Genomic DNA, 23363 nt, shown 5'->3' with positions numbered 1-23363 from the left:
CTTCTAGCTCATAGAAGATATATATGGCGTATAGCTATACATCATAGCACGCTGCTTACCTCTGCACCTTATCCCCACCACACACTGAGTGCTGTCCTGTCTGTTTACTGTCTCTAATGCCGGTTGTGTTTATCGTATTTATGGTGTTGTTTCTGATTGCATGTTGCGCCATGATGGTCCAGGAGGAACGTCATTCCGCTCCACTGTGGACTTGTACTCAGATGGAATGACAATAAAAGCCTCTTGACTTGGATCTGCTCTTCAAGCTCTTTTATTTTCAGCCTAACCCACAAAACAGTGTGCGCTGCTTACTTGCATGTAAAGTCAATGGCAAATTTCCCTCTCACACTAGGAACTATTGTTCTAACATATGTATTCATTTCATGTAACACTGCGGTGGAGCACCCTGAGGTTAAATGCATTATATATTAATGATAAAAATGATTTGTTTTGCGCAGTAGTTGCTAAATTTTAAACAGGGAAACATTATTTTATAGAACATCACGCATGCAAGCATGAATATATGCCTTTAGCAAATAATTCATGGAAGAGAATATATATAAAGGACTAAAGCAGACCATGCTGATTGGTCAGAAAGAGAATAAAATCAGGCCTGGTTCAGTTTAATTTAGGCTCTGAAGCTTAAATGCATTCCTGTGTTAAAGGAACTCAGAATGTAATTCAGAAGTACTGGAGTTTTTGCATTGCTAGTTTGACGGTAGGCTAGTTCTGTTGTTACAGTGTAATGACGTGGGTCACTGTTCTCTCCGTAAGCCATGAATAAGAATGTAATCAATCCATTAATCAGTCAATCTTTATTTAATCATGGGTGTGCTTAGAGGGAGGCTGTCATTTGCAATACAGCTGAGCAATAAACTACAGCATAGTACTTTACTTGCTATTGTGAATTTCCCCACTGCGGGACTAATAAAGGACTATCTTATCTTATACGTTCTTATACTATGGTACAGTACAATCATTATTAAACTACAGTATAGTACTTCACTTACTATACTTACACTACAGTACAGTATGGTAATTACTATAGTTACACTACAGTATAGTACTGTTCTTATACTTATATGACAGTATAGTACTGTACTTACTGTACTTTAACTACAATATAGGACTGTGCTTACTATACTTACACTACAGTACAGTATGGTAATTACTATAGTTACACTACAGTATAGTACTATGCTTGTACTTATATGACAGTATAGTACTGTACTTACTGTACTTTAACTACAATATAGGACTGCACTTACTATACTTACACTACAGTATAGTATTGTACTTACTATATTTTCACTACAGTATAGTACTGCACTTACTACACTTGAATTACAGTATAGTACTGTATTTACTATACTTACACTACAGTACAGTACTGTAATTACTATTCATATGACAGTATTGTATTGCACTTATACTTACATGGTATAGTCTGGTAATTATTATACTTACTTCACTTATACTACATTATAACAAATAATATATACATATACATAAGTACAGTACTGTACTCACTATACCTAAACCACAGTATAGTAGTGTACTTACTATGCTAATTTACACTACAGTATAGGACAGTAATTATTGTCCTTAAACTACAGTGTGGTTCTATACTTTCCATACTATACCTTCGCACTATTTTTACTACACTACACTATAGTATTTTACTTACTACATTATATGTTACAGTATAACATATACATAAGTACAGTACTGTACTTACTATACCTAAACCGCAGTACAGTACTGAACTTACTATGCTAATTTGCACTACAGAACAGTACAGTACCATAGTACATTTTCAATAGTACAGTGTCATTTACACCTGTACTTGCCTCACGTTATGGCCAGGTAATATACTATACTATAGTATATTACTGTACTTACTATAATTATTCTATAGTATGGTACTGTACTTACTATACTTAAACTACAGTATAGTATGTAATGGCAATACGTTTACAACAGTATAGTAAAGTACAATTATACTACAGTATAGTACAATGGTAGATTTTTAATAGTATACTCTCGTTTACGCCTGTACTCGCCTCACGTTACGGCCAGGTAATATACTATACTATAGTATATTACTGTACTTACTATAATTATTCTATAGTATAGAACTATACTTACTATAATTATAATATAGTATAGTACCATACTTACTATACTTAAACTACAGTATAGTATGTAATGGCAATACTTTTACAACAGTATAGTACAGTATAATTACCATACCTGTACTTTCACTACAGTACAATACTTTACTTATTATATTTATACAACATATAGGACTGTTTTTACTCTTTGTATACTACGGTAAAGTACATTTATACTACAGTACAGTACAGTACCACGGTACATTTTTAATAGTACACTGTAATTTACACCTGTACTCGCCTCACGTTACGGCCAGGTAATACACTATACTATAGTATATTACTGTACTTACTATAATTATTCCATAGTATAGTACTGTACTTACTATACTTAAACTACAGCATAGTATGTAATGGCGATACTTATACAACAGTATAGTTAATTACTATACTTTCACTACAGTACAATACTTATACCTACTTGCACTATATTTATACAATGTATAGGACTGTGCTTACTCTGTATACTATGGTAAAGTACATTTATACTACAGTACAGTACAGTACAATAGTACATTTTTAATAGTACAGTGTCATTTACGACTGTACTCGCCTCACGTTACGGCCAGGTAATATACTACTGTAGTATATTACTGTACTTACTATACTTAAACTACAGTATAGTATGTAATGGCGATACTTACACAACAGTGTAATTATCGCCATTTTTTACAGTGTTAAAAAACAGTGTAATATAATTACTATACTTTCACTACAGTACAATACTTAACTTATATAGGACTGTACTTACTCTATGTATACATGTGTACATTTACACTACACTACAGTACAGTACAGTACAGTACCACGGTACATTTTTAATAGTACCGTGTCATTTACGCCTGTACTCGCCTCACGTTACGGCCAGGTGACCAATCAGCTTGGAGGAAGGCGGAGGAGTAACACACGTCTGGGAGTAAGTTGGTCTCCAGAAAAACAACCCGTATTCCGCCACAAAGCCCCGCCCCTGTTCTGGGATTGGCTTGTGCAGTTCGCACCCACAAGCTGTCCTCCGAAAGCTTTGCCAATCGGCGCTCAGAGAGCGAGACCCCTCCACCCAATCACAGCGCTGGGGGCGTGGTTTTCGGAATACGGGTGGGAAACAAACAACAACAGCAGAAGACCTGCTGGATTCGAGTTTGAGCGCGCGACCGAGGCGCTCGCACCGTGCTTTTGTGTGCTCGCCGCTTTTTCCAGCCTACGCGCGTAAAAGTGAATCTTTAACAAAGTGGAGAACCTGAACTGCGGCCGGGAGGAGAGCAAGGAGGGCTCGGTGGTGCATACGAGGCTACCAACAGACTCCTGACTTTCACCTTGGCTTCAGCAGGAGGGCTAGAAGGTAGCGCGTGAGCCGCCACTATTCGTGATCCAGCGCGAGGGGGGAAAGGAGCATGCTTGGTGCGTAAAGCGGTGGAGAGATACGCAAGTGAGAAGGGGGCAACTTGCGTTGATTCAGGGATTCAGAGGAGGAGAGCGGGGTCCTGCAACGTGTTGAAAGGGGGGGTCAGACTGAGGAGGAGGAGGGGGGGGTACTGTGAATAATGATTTTCTTTCATGGCTGGATTTAAGGAGGGATAAAACGGACGGTGCAACTTTTTTTCCAATGGGAAAATGCGCGGTGGGGAGAATTGCGTACCACGACCTGGAATGAGCAGCCAGAAGCTCCAGAAGCTCCAGAAGCTCCAGAAGCTCTGTTAGATGCGCGTCTTCCCAGGAACGGACTACTGCTGCTGCTGCTGCTGCTGTGCTGAGTGATACTGTTCGCAACACTGAAGCAGGTCTCCTGCTACTGCGATGCTGGGATCCTTAAATTAGCCGGTTAACGGACGGGATCCAGTGCCAAGCAGCCGGTGCTTGGTGGTTGTCTGCGGCTGTGTGTGGCAGCACCGGTCAGTCTGGAGCAAGTTCCAGTTCGCGTTAGGAGTAGTTGTGCTGCTGCCAGCACCGCCGCCAAGCACATGGAATGAGTCAGTAGGAGGATAGAGAGAGAGAGATAGATAGAGAGAGATAGAGAGAGAGCACTGGGTAACCCACTGGTTCAGACTGCACGATGGGAATAAGCCAAAGTCCTCTAGCATCGGGAGAACGCAGCGAGAGGAGCGGCGTCAGCGCAGAGGACGGCGCCCGCGGGCAAGCGTGGAACGCCGGCGTGGAGACAGAGCCTCGCCCGCTAACCCGTACGAGCTTAACCGCGTCTGCTTATGGACCCCGGAAAATGCTTTTAAGAAGCAGCCCTGTGAGGAACCGAGGGAGAAAGTTTGCCATCTTTGCTTGGAGTTGGTGGGCGTTCTTCTTCTGGCCCCACATCCACGTGTCCAAGGCTGTGGTCCAAGGTAGGAACATGAGAAACCTGCTGCTCGTTGAAACTGCATGCAAAACGGGGCTGCGTCCGAGTAGGCAGAGACCCACTGAAGGTGGGCTGTGGTTCTGTGTAGACACTCCAAGAAGTTCCTTGGCTCTAGAACCCATTTTTAAAGGAAGGCTATGAGACAGAACTGCTTTGCCAGGCTATAAATCAATCAACCTGTGAATGGTTCTATGAGAACCATTATCAATACCAAAGAACCCTTGAAGAACCAACTTGTAGGTGTGTACTATTTTACATACCTTGGCTCAGGAACCTATTTTGTTGTTATGTAGAACCCTAAAGACGCATTAAGCCTTAAGAAAGGTTCTTTGAAGGAGTTCTAGCATAGAGAACTGTCCCACCAGGCTGTGAACCATTCAGCCTTCAAATGGTTCTTTGAGTCTAGTTAGGACCATTGCTTTTACTAAAGAACCCTTCAAGAACCCTTTTGATGAGTGTAATGTTTATTTTATATAGTACTGAAAATAGTTAATTGGCCCCGGAACCCATTTTGTTGTTACATAGAACCCTATTTTGAAAAAGGTTCTTTCAAGGATCATTGGCAAGAGGATTTCCAACAGAGAGAACTGTTCTACCAGGCTATGAACCATTTAAGCACTGAAATGGTTCTTTGAGTCTAGTTAGGACCTTTTACTAAAGAACCTCTCAAGAACCCTTTTAAACAGTGTGATGTACTATTTCTGTAGAAATATATATTATATAGTACTGAAAATAGTTCATTGGCTCCAGAACCTTTTTGGTACTATATGGAAGCCCTTCAGAGAGGTTCTATATATAAAGAAGAATCATAGAGAAGAACTGTTCTACCAAATGGTTCTTTGAGCTTCTACTAGAGGAACCTGTTTGTAAAGGTGTACACTAGTTGGTACTAGTTTGTAGATGTACACCCTTAGCTTCTATATAGGGTTCATTGACTCCCAGTGGAGTAGAACACTTGTTGGTGCTGTGTAGAACCTGTAAAAGGTTCTTTAAAGAACTACATACACATGATTTTCTGTTCCACAGAACAATTTGACCAGGCAGCCTGAAGCATTCAGGTGGTTCTTTGTGGAGTTGTGGTTCACTCTACTAAGGAAGCCATGAAGAACCCTTTCTTTAAGGGAGCACTATTGATGATAGTAGTGTGCGGTTTTGGACGCAGCCATTGTCAAAATGGAAATGAGAGAGAAAAGTGAAATCAGCGCCTCCCTTCTGGACCGGAGACAAATGGGCAGAAGCTGAATTGACAGCGTAGTCGGGTTTGACCCGCTCCCTTGATTTCAATAATAATGGCGGTGTGAGCCGGCTGTCTGTGGCATTGACGGAGGGGCCTCAGAGCCCTGGACGTAAACAAAAAGAGAAAGTCATTAGGTCAGACTGGCAGCGCACCACTGATGGCTGGTCCGGTCACAGATGGCAGCGTCTGCCGTCCACATCCTCTCTGTTTTCGGGATTTGAATTCATTGATGTGGCGCCATACCAGAGCCCCCGGTGATGAATTCGGCCTTCGTTTTGTGTCCAGCTGAACGAAAGCCGTTTGTGTTAATCTGGCGTCCGGGGATTTGCTGTGTAGGTGCTCTGTGGAAAGTTTGGCAGTTGGGATGAGAGAGGGGAAAGTTTCCTCTCAGATATTAAACCATTGTTCCAAAATAAATCACTGTGGATAATTAAAGTGGAGGCATTTACTTGCTGAGTTGTCCAGTCGTTAAATCCCAACTCTCCGTAGCCGCTGGAAAACGGATACCTTTCCTAGCAGCCATGGTCTGTTCACGCACCGTATGCAGAAGCCTTCCCCTTGGACTTTCTCCAGAGTTTGCATCAGAATCGTGTTTCCTGGGTTTATTTGACCGACTAAGGCCTGATATGATAATCTGCAAATAAGCCATGTGTAGAAATGAGCAGCCATGCATAATTATTGATGGCAGTCTCCTTTATTCCTCTGTCAAGTGATTTTATTGAAAATAATCAAAACAGCATGGCTCATTAAATGGATTTTTTTTATAATTCCCCCAATATTGCACAGATTAGAGTCATTTTCGCCTGGTAATCAAAGGGATAAATGATCAAAAATAAGCTACTTGAATTTGCATGAATAGGAAGGCACATCCAGCCCCCGGCTATCTCCTCCCACCATATATGTATTTTTGTCACTTGAAATGTGTCATTTGCATTTCTCAAGACAAGAGAAAATTAGTGTCGGTGATTATCCTTTTAAGGAGATTCTCCGCGAGACTTACAAACAGGCAGCCCTTCGTTTAAGCTCCAAACACATGTGGGCTAGAGCTCGGAGATGTCACGCTTAACATAGTCTGTAATTATAGGGCCAGTTTACCACGGTTTAACAGTATATGATGCAAAGCCAAGGCAGGATTGATAGACTGTTGCCTTACTGCGGAAGCAGAATCTGTACCTCATTGCAGAATCCCAGTTGTTCTTATGTTTAAGCGTGTTCATTGGTTATAATACTAACCAGCCAGACTTACTGTGGGGAAATTTCATACTCTGCCATACTCATACTCTAAAGACAGAGAGTCTCTTACAGTCCCAACTGTTTCTTCCTAATTAAAATAATCTGAAATATGCAGAACATAAGAATATTAGCAATGGCATATCAGGTGTCATTAGATCTCCCCACTCTCCTCAATGCCTTAATGTCCCATCCCATCCACCCCAATCTCCTCACCACCCTATTTCTCCACTCCCATCTTCTCAACACCCCAATACCCCATCCCATCTCCTCAATGCCACATTACTCCACCCCTATCTCCTCGATAACACATTACCTAATGCCATCTCTTCAATGCCCTAATGCCCCAACTTTTCCACCTTGTCTCCTAACCACCCCATTACTGCAACCCATCTCAACACCCCAATACCCCATCTCATCTCTTCAGCGCCCCATTAGTCCACCCCATCTCCTCAACAAGCCAGTACCCCACCCCATCTACTCAATGCCATAATACAGAAAAATCCCATCCACCCATCTCCTCAATGCCCTAATGCCCCAACTTTTCCACCTTGTCTCCTAACCACACCATTACTGCAACCCATCTCAACACCCCAATACCCCATCTCATCTCTTCAGTGCCCCATTAGTCCACCCCATCTTCTCAACAATCCAGTACCCCATCCTATCTCTTCAAAGCCCCATTACTCTTCCCCTATCTTCTCAACAACCCAGTACCCCATCCCATCTCCTCAATGCCCATTCTCAATGCCCCATTACTCCTCCCCTATCTCCTCAACAACCCCCATCCTATCTCCTCAACGGCCCATTACTCCTCCCCTATCTCCTCAACAACCCAGTACCCCATCCTATCTCTTCAAAGCCCCATTACTCCATCCCTATCTTCTCAACAAATCCCATCCTATCTCCTCAACGCCCATTCTCAGTGCCCCATTACTCCTCAACTATCTCCTCAACAACCCCCATCCTATCTCCTCAACGGCCCATTACTCCATCCCTATCTCCTCAACAAATCCCTTCCTATCTCCTCAACGCCCATTCTCAGTGCCCCATTACTCCTCCACGATCTCCTCAACAACGCAGTACCCCAACCTATCTCCTCAACGGCCCATTACTCCTCCCCTATCTCCTCAACAACCCAGGACCCCAACCTATCTCTTGAGTGCCCCATTACTCCTCCCCTATGTCCTCAAAAACCCAGTATCCCATCCTCTCTCTTCAAAGCCCCATTTCTCCTCCCCTATCTCCTTAACAACCCAGTACCCCATCCTATCTCCTCAATGCCCTAAATCTCACCCACCTAATCTCCTAACCACCCCATTACTCCACCCCATCTTAACACAACAATACCCCATCCTATCTCCTCAATGCCCCATTACCTGAACCTCCTTCAGAGAAATATATGTAATACTAGTCAACTGCAACTAACGACTAACACAGGTAGTGACTGATAAACTCATGGAAGTTTATTACAAAGCAATATCGGTCAGCAAGTACACTCAACTATTCTCACAGCAGCTAATCATTACGAGCTGAATTCTGAGTGTTTATAGGTTCGTAGATTTCACTATCAGGAAGCTAAATGTCATAGAGGGCTTTACCACATATCAGGGTGAAATGCCAACGCCATCACACCCCTCCGGCACTGGAGTTTGATGCCTAGCTAAACGCCACTGCGATACCACGAAGAATGTGTCGAGTACGAGGGAAGCATGATTAGATGATACTTCTCTGTAGTTGTGTTCACCTACTCAACCACTAGATGTTGTTGACTGATGCTTCTTTAATAATGTTGCCAGCATCAATGGCGATTACAGAAAAGGCCCATGTTTGGAAGCAGAACTTGGTTTGAAGGTTAGAACTTGGATACAGTGATGAAACTAGACTTTCAGGGTGAAGCTACACGCTTTAGAGGTTTGGTGTGAACCTTGGAACTTAGCCTAGTAGTTATCAATATTAGAAATATTGCTCATTCTGCTACATGGGGGAACACAGATTCAGTATTCATATATAGTTTTGTGTAGCTTAATGTGCAGCAGTGATACACTAAAGCCATTCACGTTCATGATTTTGTCAGAAGTTCTTAACACACGATTGAGAGTGCCTTGAAGTAAGAACCAGTCTTTTGTTTGCGTCCATCGGAAACGCTTTTAGTCTGCACCCGTCTCAACAGTAATTACTGATTAACTCTGAACCCTGGGAAAAAGTCCTTGGGATCTCTTTCGGCATGATGCATGTGCTTCTTTTCAGTCAAATCAGGCAAAATCATATGGTCACAGTGTTGCAGTCCTGATGCTTAGGCTGATTTACCCTATAGTTTATATACTACAATTTCTAAAGGCTTAACAAAGTTCTTGCGCAAGCAGCGTCAGCTGATTCCTGTGTCAAGGTCTTTTGATATTTGGAATGCTCCCAGCACAGTTCTGGGAATGGGCTAGCTGGTATTGATCTGATTTGAGGAGCCAGCAGCGTTATCAAAGCTTGCATACTGGGATGCGGTCGACATTTTAACCTTTCCATTTCATTCAACGTGGGAATAAAAAGCTCAGTAGTGCTGGACAAAGCAGGCTCCTTAGATCTCCAGCTTTAGGTTGAGGAACAGGGTAGCGTCCAGTTCATGCCTTAAAGCTGTGAGATCATGCAGATGGCATGCCAAGAGGGCATGGGCTGGCCGTACTGCCAGGATGTGACAAATGGGGATAAATTTAGTCGTGGGAGAAACTGATTTCTTTCCCAAATCCTAGAGTTTCATCAAGACGCAGTGTCACTCGTGCTCAGCTGCGTTATAGAGACAACGTGGCCGTGGTCCTCGACTGACGCCGCCCGCGCCTGTAAAAATAAAGGCTAATAATGTTTGCGCCCATTGCTCAGGTAAGTGCGGATTCGTCCTTTTTAAAACACCACTGCCTGCACATCATCCACAGGCTATTCCTGCAGACGACGCCACACCGCTCTTTCCCGACTGTAAACCTTTGCATTTAATTGCCACACCATCTGTGCAATCAGTTTACTGCAGGCGCCTCTGGTTTCTTTCTTCCCCTCTCTATCTTTCCTTCTTCAGTAGGCCCTCGTGTATCAGAAGTGTTAGTCTCTGCCCACACCGAGGGATTTCAACGTTTGAGGCATTGTAATTACGAGGAACACCAGACGAATTCAGCGGCACAAGCGCAAGCCCAAGCCTAATTCCACGATTGTCATTCTTTCGCCATTGATTTGCAGTCGGGCGTTCAACCAGGAGGCTGTGGAACCGTAACTGATTGATTTGTGTGGACGCAGGACGCATGTGCAACTATTGAATTTTTGCAAGCGTCGCGTTGCCGTCCAATCGAAGCGAAGGATGTCACATAACTCACGCATAACGTCAGCGCAGAAATATGGCTTCCCGTCAGCTCAATTAAAATGATGAGTGTGACTCTTCAGGACGAGGTGTCATGCCTAAGCTGGCTAATACGCCATTCTGTTTTCGCCTCCTTGTCTTTCCTTGTGTGTCTGAAAACGAGGTTAATCAGCAGTTGTGTTATTTCGGAGAAGGTTAATGAAATTATGAATCATATTCCCCGGGGTCAGGGCAGGAAGCGAGTGGCTACTTCACTTTCTTGATTTTGTTTCACCAAACTTTGATTGCATTCGCAGTTAATTGTGGACTGAATTAATTGCTGCGACCAGGGAATGACACTTGCGCTGGCCTCAGAGTGCTGGTGCAAGTCATATTTCTGTAGATAAACACAGAAAAAAAGGTTTGCTCATCAAAATGGCCGTGCTAATTAGTTAATCAGATCGAGGGGGGAATAAATAGACTTGCTGTGAGTCCTGAGAGGGTTTCAATGACCCTAGAGCACCGGCGAGATAATGCAAACATATTACCTCTTGAAAGCTTCATTTCCTCTTTACAGATGGCTGGATAATAGGGTTCAGCACCTAGCTGTCATCTTGTCTGTCATAGAAAGGACAAGCTAAGACTTCATTTTGACATCGTAATGTTAGAAGATTTATATCAGAATGAAAAATCAGCACCTTTTGGCATTAAATAAAGGCCAGCTTTCATTCAGCGCATTTTCATGTACAGATTATATGATTGGAAATGAGCAGTTGAGACATTGGCAGCCAATGATTTCTCTTTTTTAAAGATAGAAATAGAAACCAATGAGTTAATAAGTCTTAAAGTGTTCTTTCAAAGCCGGCACCAATCCCTGACATGATTTACTCATGTGGCCTCTAAGTAGTTCATCAATAATATATTGAATATTTGTAATGTATTTTACTTTAAAAAGTCTGTACATTCTCTATGTCTATATTTTATGGTGTCACAGAATACAGTATTTCACAATTTGTCCTCTGTTGTTGTTCTTCTCATTATTATTATTATTATTATTATTATTATACTGTTATTATACATTCTCACTCTCAAAGGAATGAAAACTGGGTTTATGGTTGAACAAACACTTTACTATAGTTAAAGCTCGAAACCTTTTATTAATAAAAGTATATGTGAAATGTCTTTTTGAAAATAAAGAAATGCGAAGTGAAGTTCTTTAGAGCTATTATATTTCCAATTAATGACTAATTTTTATTATGGATTAATATACTGCTCATTTTGTCCATTAATAAATTGATCATTTGTTTTTTAAATGAAGAAATAGGCTGAAAGTAATGACATTCTCTGGTCAGTTGCATTGTTCCCCAATACTGGCATTAAGCAAATGTACACAGTATGATAACCATCCATTTTTACACCATGGTATACTTAACAACTGCACACCGCTGTAACCCCAAGCACAAATATATAAAACAAGCATAGCTGTTTACTGTAAATGCAGCTTGGATTCACCAATATGTGAAAGATTTAAGTTCCTTATAGTCCACAATATCCTGACTTTCCTTTTCACTCTACAAAATGCTCTATTTATTATTAATGCTCACTGAATATAATATAGTTTCCAGACCTTATCTGCCTCTGTCACCTCCTATCATCAGTCAGAACAAGCAGAGGCCAGACTAGAGCTCGATAAAAGGATAAAACATTGGGATAAATATTATACTAAAATACCTTTATAATAATAAATAATTAAGAGATCAAAGAACATGCCTTTCCTGAAGGAAATACAGCATCGTCTAATTAAACCAGTCTAATTACACTGTTAGTAATGAAACCTGCAGCTGATCAGTGTGATTGTATTATTATAGCTGTATACAATATATATATATATATATATATATATATATATATATATCCTCGATATGTTTAGAAAAGCATAGTGTTATCACAATAACAGAATTTATCACAATACGATAAAATATTGTCATATTGCCCAGGTCTAAGGAGAAGGTAAAATTATTGTAACCTTTTGGAGCATTTATATTAGTCCATTCATCATTAACTTTTGGCACAATGTAAAGAACAACTGCCAGATCCACATTATGCAATAAATAAATAAAAATAAATAATTTATTTGCTATTAGAAAAAAAAATATTGCTCCTAGCAGGGCACACTTTTCCCAAGACGTATATGGTATATGCTAACTTCACTGTATGGCTTTGCTGTGTGACTGCATAGATTCAGACTCCACCAGGATGTTCATTCACTTATCAACTCCCCCCTTAGGAAATGTGGCCAATTGCTATCAACCAGGATTGCAGGTCATTCTGCTGAACAGGCCAGTCCTCAGGTATGAGCTGCAACATGTGACGTGCCATAAGTCGCTGAGTCGCATCAGTTGATGAGCATGAACCAGAGGCCTGGTGTAAATAACCCACCCAGACTGCTGGTGAGAGGGGACGCTGGGTGCTCAGGTACCAGGCTGAGAAGTTTGTCAGCGATGAACATTCGGATCTGAAAAGCCGGAGACTTGTTTAGCCTGGTAGTTCTCTGCAGTTTCAGCTTTGACATGTGGCTGTGATAGCCTAGCCCTCTCTTTAATATAGCAATATTCCTAGACTGTCTCTTTGATTGTAGCCTAGGGTGGTCCATTATAAATGTTATGAGAAATATCAAAGACATCATCACAAGAGGAGTAGAAGATGACCTGATTTCTGAAAGGGAAAAAAATTAAAGATGAAACATAATTTAATAATAATTTAATATTTTAAACAAGACTCATTTTCTATTCTCATCTTTTACAGTTTAAAAAAAAAACCAAAAACAAGAAAAGGGCTGAAAGCAAAAGTTTGGGTACTCTGCACGGTCAGTGCTCAGTTACACCCCCTTTGGCAATAGGTTTCTTCAGATGGCTGTTCCATGAAGGTCATGTTTGTGGAGGTGTTGCCGCACAGTAGAACAGTGCACCACCGGAGTCTTTTGGAGGGAAAGGTTTTATCTAACCAGTTTTTATGTCCTTCGAGACCTCAACCTGACCTATAGCATTCCTGTGAACTGCAGTTTCTTAAATAGTACATTACAAACGGAGGAAATGGTTGCCTGAAAACACATTGCTATCTTCTTATTAGGGTTGCAGCAGTATGAGATTTTAATGGTATGATAACCATCTCAGAAAATACCATGTTTTACAGTATTACAGTATTAATTCTTCTTATTATTATTGTTAATATAATAATTATTATTATTGTCTGATACAATAACCTTTCAATGGATGAAAACAGATGTTTTGTGTTTGAATAGATGCTTTAATTATAATAATTGATAATGGAGGTGTATGTGAAAAGTCTCTCTTTTGGCAATAAAATATCAGAATCAGAAATGCACAATTATTTATGCTAATTATTTATGCTAATAACTTTAGTGTGGCTATGGCTTTCTTTTACCGGCCTCCGGTACACTCATGAAGTTTAAGGGGAGCCGCAGAACTCTTTATGTTTAGAGTGTAGATGTGAGCCCAGCCTGGTATGACTGGATATAACTGCCTAAGGGGTGTTGCTCCGGTAGTCGCCAGGAGGATAGACTTTTCTTATAAAGGCTTTGGAAATACCTTATCAAAGGAATAAGCATAGCACTGTCTTTTTAGTTTCCATATGAAGAACCATACCTATGAATTTTTTAGTGGCAGTTCAGGGAGAAGATACTTTACAAAGGAATATTTCTCCATCCTGAGGAAGCACTGCACTGCATAGTTACATGTGTTCCCTATTTATTTACATGGGATTCAGTTCATGAAAAGCTTGTTGATTAGCTGATGAGGGGAATCAGGGAGAAATGAAAAGGTGCAGGGTCCCTCTTAGGTGTGGAACCTGGGGAAGGAACACTTCTCTAAAGCAAACTGGCCTATAAATGCTTATTTGCTTCCTGGGTTAAAAGTTCAGAAATGGGGCCATGATTCATATGGTTTTATGTGACAAAAGTTTGGCACCTCAGTGTAATATTGCCCACCATGTAGAGATTTCTACTCTCCCAGAGTAGAAGACAGGAAAATAAATCACGGAAGCAATTTTATGCTAGTGTTCCATACTGCATGCTCGCCTACGCAGTTATTGATCACAAAGGCCAAATCGCTCACATTTCCAGCCTCTACTTTTTCCTTCTCCTGTTGTCTACAATTTTAGCCAGCCGTTTCAGCGCTGATATTAACTCTGAGTATCATCATAAAGAAAGACTTTCTGTCCCACAGTGATGGTGCGTCATTTGTGGTTGCTTGTCTTGCTTTTCCTAAAAGCTCCTCTACACCAGTGATCCCCCAACCCTGGTCCTGGAGGACCACCTGCCCTGCCTTTCTTCAGGCAGGTCCTTTACTCTCACGTACTGTATCTCTGTCAGCAAAAGAGATTCTGCTGAAATAACCGTTCCTAGCAGCTATCAGCCATAACATTAAAAACATTGGCTTTGACATCTTCATCTACAGCGGCGTCATCTGTCAAGTGGTGGAAATGCATAGTAGGCAGCAAGTGAACAGTCAGTTCTTGAAGGTGAAGATTTTGGCAAGAACCAAACTGTGATGGATAGACGATGGCTGGGTCAGATCATCTCCAAAACATCAGGCAGATCTTGTGAGGTGTTCCCGGTATGCAATGGTCAGCACCTACCAAGCGTTGTTCAAGAAAGGAACCCAGAATCTGTCAATTGGTAACAGGGTTACGGTCACCTAAGGCTCACTGATGTGATCCATGAAGGTCCCACCTCACAACTTACAGGACTTCTTACAGGATCTGCTGCTACAGTCTTGGTGCCAGATACCACAGCAGGACACCTTCAGAGGTCTTGTGGAGACCATGCCTCGAAGATCCAGATCTGTTGTGGCGGCACAAGAGGAACATACTCAGTATTAGACCGTTAATAGCGAGACCAGCCTAAAATACGACTTCCTGTGTGTTATTCGAACCATGCTATGGGTTTCTACTTTACAGGTCCTCTACACCAGTGGGTCGGTCCCAACCCTGGGTCCAGATGACCCCCTGCTCTGCACGTTTAGGAGTTCACCCTGCTCCCAACGCATACAATCCAGCTAATCAGCTCATGGACAAGCCTTTCCTGAGTTGGAGGTAGTGTGCTGGAGCTGGGAACCACTCAAATGTGCTGGACAGAAGGAAGTCCTTTAAGACCAGGGTTGGAAACCACTGCTCTGCACAATGTCACCGATAGCTGATAGCTGCAGATGAGAGGGTGTTTTGTTGAACGTTGGACCCATCCCGAGCTTAGCGTGAGAACTGGTGTTTGGTTTCACACGGCCATGCTGGTTATCTGCTAGAGTTTCTGTGTTGACCAACAGGGCGGGAGGTCAGTGTGGGATCTAGCAGCGAAAGGAAACACCTGTTGAAGCCTTCCATAGACACACAGAGAGGCGCGGGGGATGATATCAAGCGTGGGCTTTCACAGAGGAATCGCATTAAAAACTGATTTAATTGCTCGAATGGTGGAATTCCAGGGAGCTCTTATAGGGCTCAGGCTTTCACATTCCTATTTGAAAAGAAAGGCCATAAATACTCGACACCCTGCCAAGTGCTCTGGCTCAGAGTGGAATAAATATTTTACACATTCAGCATATTCCTCCACTTCTGGATCAGTGGCACTGTAATCTTTACTCCCCTTCTTTAAAATATGACCCCGGGACTCTAGAAGCAATCTGTCATCTGTACCCAGCGAAATGACGACGTCATTTACATCTCCGCATTCCCTCTATGCAAACACGCGCCGTGCCCAGAATCCCAACGTGCATAGATTTGCCATAGATTTGCACAAATGATCTACGCCAGCATGAGCCTGAAACCACTCGAGCTCTCAGCTTTACAGTGCGATGTTATCAAAAGAGAGATGCTCCTTCGGGTGGAAGGAACGGTACGGTGGGGTATAATAGCGGGAAGCTGGAAACAAGCCTGCGTGGTATATAAAAAAAGGGGGTCTTCGATGCGCATTTCTTGAAGGCTCTGCTGCGTTTTGCTGTCTGGCTCTCTTGAGGAAATTAGTACTTTGAATGAGTGCACTCCATTCCCTTTATCCTTTGGCGGTAATGGTCCCCTCCGTGGAGTGGGTATCTTACTGATGCTTGAAAGACATCAATGCGATACTCCAAAAATTGGCCTCGTTTCCTGTTCTCCAAAACTCTGCAGAACATTAGCAAAGTTCTGGGCTTTTATGCAGGTTTGTGAAGTCTACAAGCGAAGCAGGTCTTGCCTTTCTGTCTTTCCTACAAATTTTAGCTTTTGCAGGTGGCTTTGATTCTTCAGCAGCTGAGCTGAGCACCTGAGTAATAGTGTGTGTGTGTGTGCTGTGGTTGGTTTCTTTATCTGGAGGAGGGGGCGGTAGAGCAATTCAGGCCTTTGGGCAGATAGTAGCTAAATATGGGCAGGTTTCCCACACGTCCAGTTAGCCGATGTCATGGAAAATCATGGGCGGCATTCTCATATTTTCCTTTTGCAGAGGATAAACTACTGAGCTATGTACACAATAGCCCCTCAAAACGGATACCATTGCCATCCGCCATGGCTGAAGTATGTTGGGGCTCGTGTTAACGCTCAAACGGTCCTTTCTGGACGAGAGTATTTTGAAAAGGCAGTTTTCTTTCTTGCCTGCTTCCTGGCAACGCAGTAAAGTAATGTCACATGTCACATGTCATGTTAGCATATGCAGGTTGAATGACATTACAACTTTAGTAACTTAAAGCAGCATTATGTGAGAATTAGCATTTCTTGCTCCGGGGCTCCCCCTACAGTTAGGAAGTGTAATTCGTGCTTTCAGCCACCCCTGAAGGACATGTTTTACACATGCATTTTACAAGCTAAGAGGTACTGCAGCGGCATCTGAAGGTAAAGAAGCATGTGGACTGAGGCGGTAGAGTCATTTTACAGAATTTTACTCTTACACGACTATGTGCAGTCAAATATGGCCGCCTCGCCAAAGTTACATAGTGCAGATTCTGGCGTGCCGAGGCCAGAGTAGCAACGATAGATGCGCAACTGTCCCTGTTATGGGTCAATGGATTGTCCACATGATTTTGAGGTCACTATTTTAAGGTTAAAATGCTGCATAATGCTGCTTTAATGTAAGTTTAGGTAACGTTATCCTTCCAATGTTAAAATAAGTCACCGCTGGCCAGTAGCTGTTGTAGTTGTTATTAGGTTTATAGCTTAGTGTTGCTTTTCATCCAACTTGAATGATATTAAACATGTTAATTAGCACGTTTAGTTCAGTTACTAACGTTGACATGCTTGCTGGCTTATTTAGCCTACAAAGGCTTACGGCTGGTGAGTCAGCTCTGGCTAGGAGCAATGGTTTCTAATGTGTGATGGGCATTCATAGGGGTGCAATGGAGGGTGCATTCCTCCTGAACTATCACAGTACGGATGTCCTGGTTTGGTGCACACAGTTGTATGGAGAAAAGGCGTTACCTCATCTAGCTCTATGCCAACTTGCCTTAGCCTTAGCCTAAGCCTGTGTACCACTGTGGCACTGTTGAGGAAGTTGAATGGCAGCTCAATACTGGCTAAGGGTAGTGCTACTTTACCCGGCATGCTCCATCTATAGGGGAATATGGACCATACGATCAAACTTGCCAAACTAAAGCATGACCCCTGTCTAGGGTTGCAATCTTCCAGGAATTTCTAAAGTTGGGAAATTTACCATGGGAATTAACAGGTAATTATGGTAATATTTGAAGCTAAAGATGATAAACTTACATATAGTTGGCAAAAAACATACTGAAATATAATCTTGGCTAAAATAATTAGATATGATCTCAAAACAGTTGAATAACAAAGCTGTTCCTCAGTCCCAGACACATGGCACATTACACACTGCAGGGCTACTGAGAAGACCACACCCCCTGCATCCACTGTCCATTCCTCCATCACATGTACAGCATATGCCCAGATGATTTCTAGAAACTGGACACTCACCACTACTAAAAGCACATATTAGTAGTTGTTTTTTGTTTTTGTTGACGAGGTTATTTTTTGTTTATTGACAGTAATTGAAACATTTAAGCAACTATTAAATCAAGCTGTGATCTCACAGTTGCTCGCTGTCTGCTAAATCAGAAAAGCTTCATGAGCAGTTTCATTTGAGACTAGCTTACCAAGAGGTTAGCTACCTATATTTTGTGCCTCAATGGGTTTCTGTAACCAAGAATGAATTTTTATGAATTATTTATTTAACATTTTGAAGACAATTAGAGCACTCCTTTGATTGTTTTTTGATTGAAGCTTTTTGGAATATTGTGGAATATTCCCAAAGTTCCTGAGTTAAAGTTCCCATGATGTTACAGATGATTTACTGACAAATTATTGGACATTTTCCACCCCTTTGCAACCCTACCCCTAGTCTCTAGTCTCTCCAGCTAGATCCTCACTGAAAATGATCTCTAGAAAAGAGTGGGAACCCTGACTGGGCAGATAAGCGCTGGAGGTGTGGTCCAATAACTGTGTGGAAAGCGTCTGTGTGAAGAGAACTGCTTCAATGAGCCCATTAAATAGTTAGCCGCATCGTTGTAATAATTTTAATAGATTGCATTATGACAGCTTCAGCAGCTGCAGCGGGACCGTTCTACTTCAGAAACTCTGGCTTTGTGCCACAGGAATGGGGTTCTTTTTAGCAGCTTTGAGAGCTATGGAAAAACCATAAGCATCAGAGAGTCCAAATATAGCAACCTGAGGTGGCCCGGGCTAGAAGTCTTCTGTTAAAAGAAAAGGCCGTAAGTAGATCCAGAAATATGATGGGACAGATAAAGCCAACGAACTCTAACCTGAGAAAAGCAAACATCATTATTCCACTACAGATAAAGTGAAACGGTGTCAAACAATGGCAGAGTTAATCATCCCCTCAAGACTGTAAATTCCTGCCCTATCTGTTCTCATACAGTCTGGAGGTGGAGGCAGATATTCTGCCAGGCTCTCGGCCCACCAAACGCCGCTGTTCCCTTTCGCACACTGGCTGCAGTTGAAGGCTGATGACTTCAGTAATGATCTCCTCATAAAAGTCATCTCGCAGCACTCGGTGCTCGGTGGCGTTCGGTGTATGAAACGGGGGCCTGATGTGGTGGCGCTGGCTGCTGGGGTAGGGGTGGGTAGGGAGGGGCGAGCGTGCCCAGCAGCTGCAGCGGCCATCGGGCAGGGTTGCGGCAGGTGGCTGATTTGTGGCCGGCATGCCAGGTCTAATGACCCACCCTGAACTCCGTGACATCACTCTGCCATTTGGAGTCTGCAAGGGACCACATTTTCATTTAATCATTCCCATTTAAATGAGCTCCCGGGCGAGAGCCTGCAGCCGTAGCTGCTCATGCTGCAGCCACACAAACACAGAATAATCAGCAAAGCAGGAACACATTTACGCAGCCTTTGTTGACAAAGCCAAAGGTCTAGTTATTACAGTCGTTTTGCTGCACTCTTAAACATAATTGTGCAACTGTGTTGTTAAGTAATTACACAAATAATGACATGGTTATTAGTGGTTAGTGGTGTTGTGGGTAAAACATTACCTCCTGGAGTTTGATTTCCTGGGGCCTGGGCAAGCCCACCATGCCAAACCTATTGGGCAAGACTCCTGATTCTACATTATCACTTTCTCCTACCTGATCTCCTAACTCTTCATACATACCTAAATATTCATTCTATACAGAATATAGAATTAATATATATATATATATATATATATATATATATATATATATATATATATGCATATGTGTCAGTGTATATATGTGTGTGTGTGTGTGTGTATATATATATATATATATATATATGTGTGCATGTGTGTCAGTGTATATATGTGTGTGTGTGTGTATGTGTATATATATATATATATATATATATATATATATATATATATATGTATTACAGGGGGCTGGTGATGCACACTACTATACATATGTCCAAATGTTTCTGGACATCCTGTCTAATAAATGCATTCAACTGACATATATGCATACATGCACACACACACACACAGCTTGTCTAGTCCCTGTAGAAAAGTAATACCAATAGAATAGGACTCTCTGGAGCAGATAAACATGAACCTATTGCCCCCATGCCTAATGCCAGGTGATGGTTGGTGCACGATCCAGTACTTTTTTTGGGGGGTTGGGGACAAGCTGGGCGCTGGTCATGCGACATCCTGACCTCACTGACGCTGTTGTTGCTAAATGCAATCAAATTCTCACAGCAAATCCAAACAACTCCTCCAGAATCTAGTAGAAACCCTCCTTCATCCCTGGACAGTAGAGACAGTTACTCCAACAAAAGCAGGATAAGCTTATTTTAATGCCCTTGATTTCAGAGGAAACAATCAAGGAGCAGGTGTCCCAATACTTTTCCGTCCATATATCCAGTATAGTCTGCGTGTTTGACAGAATTTGGCCTGCATACATAAATATCAGATTCCGGCATGCGTTTGTTATTGCAGCTGTACCTGCGACTTCCAGGGAATGCTCCTGATACCTCCAGTGGTGCACCAGTTGCATGTTGTGGCCAAAACATCACATCGAACCCATCTCCCCCAAATCCAGCCTTTCTTTTCAGAATCAGACAGATGAATGCACGAGGTGGTATTTCAGAGGCCAATTTTTTCATTGTGGAGCTTTAACAGCATTGATTGAACTGGCAGAAGGAGGTGACCTATTGCTCGGTCAGCTGTTTTTTAATTCCGAGCCCCCGTCCATATATTAGCGCTTATTGGCAGGGCTATGATGATCAGCTTAATCATGCCTATTGGAAGATGTAATTGCATTCTCTTAATGCGCAAAAACAGCGAATGGCTGCTCCGCTTCACGCCTCGGCAGCTGGGTAATGCGAGCTGTGGTTTTTTCGGTGTTGGCTGTCAGATCCATGTCATTAAAATGTTAACGTGGCTTAATAAACATTCCAGAGGACCCATTAATTGATGTTTCTGTTAGTGCTTATGACCGCGAATAGGCGTACAGCCGTGCGAATTAGCTGGACGACATTGCATATGTTCATTTACCGAACGCATCCATCCAGGTCACATACATCCATGTGCTTATTCAAGGAGGCATGTGCCGGCGGTTCCTCCGCCCGAGCAGGCGGTGTGTTCTGCTGCTTGTTTTTCGGGGGCTATAAGCTACAGCCGGAATATGATTGGGCTGATTACTATAATTTTGCGCCATTCAGCCGAAGCCACAGTATATGTGCACTTTGTGTAGGAACAACATGTGGTTCAGTGTGCATGCCGGAGTGCTTATTGTGATACATTATCAAACAAATGAAACAAGCAGCAGCAGCACTCTCGTTCCCTTCCTCCAAGCCAATTTGACCAACGATGTTTCAGCTCTTGTCTAAGAGAAGGAGCACTTTCCCCTGTACAAGCCATGTTGATTTCGCAATCTTCAGCACAATGACGGCAGCGATGACTATAAACCTGGACAAAAAAGGGGCCGTGAAAAAAAGAAGACTGGATAGATGAGCTTTGCTTACAGCAATCCCTCAAGTGGCAGAATTTGAGTGGCTACATTTGGCTGAGTGGCTGAATTGGAAAAATAGTAATCAAAGTTATATTTCCAGTATAGAATGAATATAGCATTTTATATATATATATATATATATATATATATATATATATATATATATATATATATATATATATATTAGGTGAGCTGGTGATGCACACTACTGTACATACACTGTACATATGTCCAAATGTTTCTGGACATCCCTTCTAATGAATGTATTCAACTGACACATATGCACACATGCACACACACACACACACAGCTTGTCTAGTCCCTGTAGAGAAGTAATACCAATAGAATAGGACTCTCTGGAGCAGATAAGCATGATCCTATTGCCCCCATGCCTAATGCCAGTTTATGGTTGGTGCACAGTAGAAGGAGCACTTTCCCCTGTACAAGCCATGTTGATTTCGCAATCTTCAGCACAATGACAAAAAAGGGAGCGTGAAAAAAGAAGACTGGATAGATGAGCTTTGCTTAAAGCAATCCCTCAAGTGGCAGACATTGAGTGGCTGCATTTGAATAGAAAGAATAGAAATCAAAGTGACATTTGCATCAAACGCACCCGAAAAAAAGGGCCGGCCGCCAGGCCAGCCTCGGAGCGTTGTTGCCACAGCACCAGGTAAAGCCCCGGACGGACAGACAGGCGGCTGATTGGAGTTGTGGTGTAATCAGCAAAATGAAAATTCCACTAATGACAGACAGGCTAATGGCTGATATGCAGGGGAGGGAAGAAAAAAAAAAAGTAAACCACGGCTAATATGCTCGCCACACATTTGTATTGAGGTAAACGGCCTGGTGCTTGTGTTCCTCTAAAATTACAAGGTCAATTAAACGCAACAGACAAACTGATTATAGCTAAGTAATGTAATTAATGACAAATGGGATGGCGGGTAGCATGCACCGGAGGATGTGGAGGTGGTTGCAGGTGCAGGGCTAGACTGGAGCCGTGCAGAACCCACAGCATCGCTGAACTTTACTGTCGGATGCTCTCTCTCTGTCTTTCACGCCTCCGAGACGGGGAGGGGTGCGGCTTGCTAGAATGATGAGGCCAAAGGAAAGCCATTCTCCCATTATGCAGCCTTAATGGTATCGTTGTTGACAGGAGCAATGCATCTTAGGGCGATGAGATTGTGTTTGCTCGCTCCTTCAGGTGCTCCGTGGTTCACTGCTGCCTTCAGTCTACATCTGATGCTGGTGTGTGTGTGTATGTGTCGGGCTTTAAAAAATAAAAAAATTAACCTGCAGTTCAGGTGATGGAGCCGGTGGAGCCCTATGAAAGACTGCGATTCAGATTCTTAACAGGGCTGAGGAACACGGCCTTGAGCATAACGGCTCCAGCTGTACAGTAGTGCAATGTGAATTCATGAGCATTATAATTAGAAAGGAACGGTTCTGCGCCTGCTTTGATTCCAGCTCTTTTGATGAGGCGCAACTAACGGGAACAAGAAGCCGTTCTCGAAACTGTTGTGGCCTCTGTCTCTGTCTCGACTGAATCGGCTCTGTTTTGTTTTGGGGTTTTTTTTTTGTACTG

General features: G+C 42.5%; 1 protein-coding gene across 4 annotated transcripts in view; it reads left to right on the top strand.

Annotated features, from left to right (window-relative positions):
* The first annotated feature begins 3720 nt into the window (after nt 1–3720).
* Nucleotides 3721–23363, top strand: part of sdk1a (sidekick cell adhesion molecule 1a) — a 371124-nt gene continuing 351481 nt past the window's right edge. For all 4 annotated transcript variants that reach the window (XM_072676364.1, XM_072676365.1, XM_072676363.1 and 1 more), the window contains exon 1: nt 3721–4507. In XM_072676364.1, coding sequence (XP_072532465.1) covers nt 4225–4507 — 283 coding nt within the window. In that variant the 5' untranslated portion in view covers nt 3721–4224. The remainder of the gene's footprint in view (nt 4508–23363) is intronic.

This window comes from Salminus brasiliensis, chromosome 3 (genome assembly GCF_030463535.1).
Source record: "Salminus brasiliensis chromosome 3, fSalBra1.hap2, whole genome shotgun sequence".
NCBI lineage: Eukaryota > Metazoa > Chordata > Actinopteri > Characiformes > Bryconidae > Salminus > Salminus brasiliensis.
Note: the sequence above shows the minus strand (reverse complement) of the source record. Positions and strands in the feature narration are given on the sequence as shown.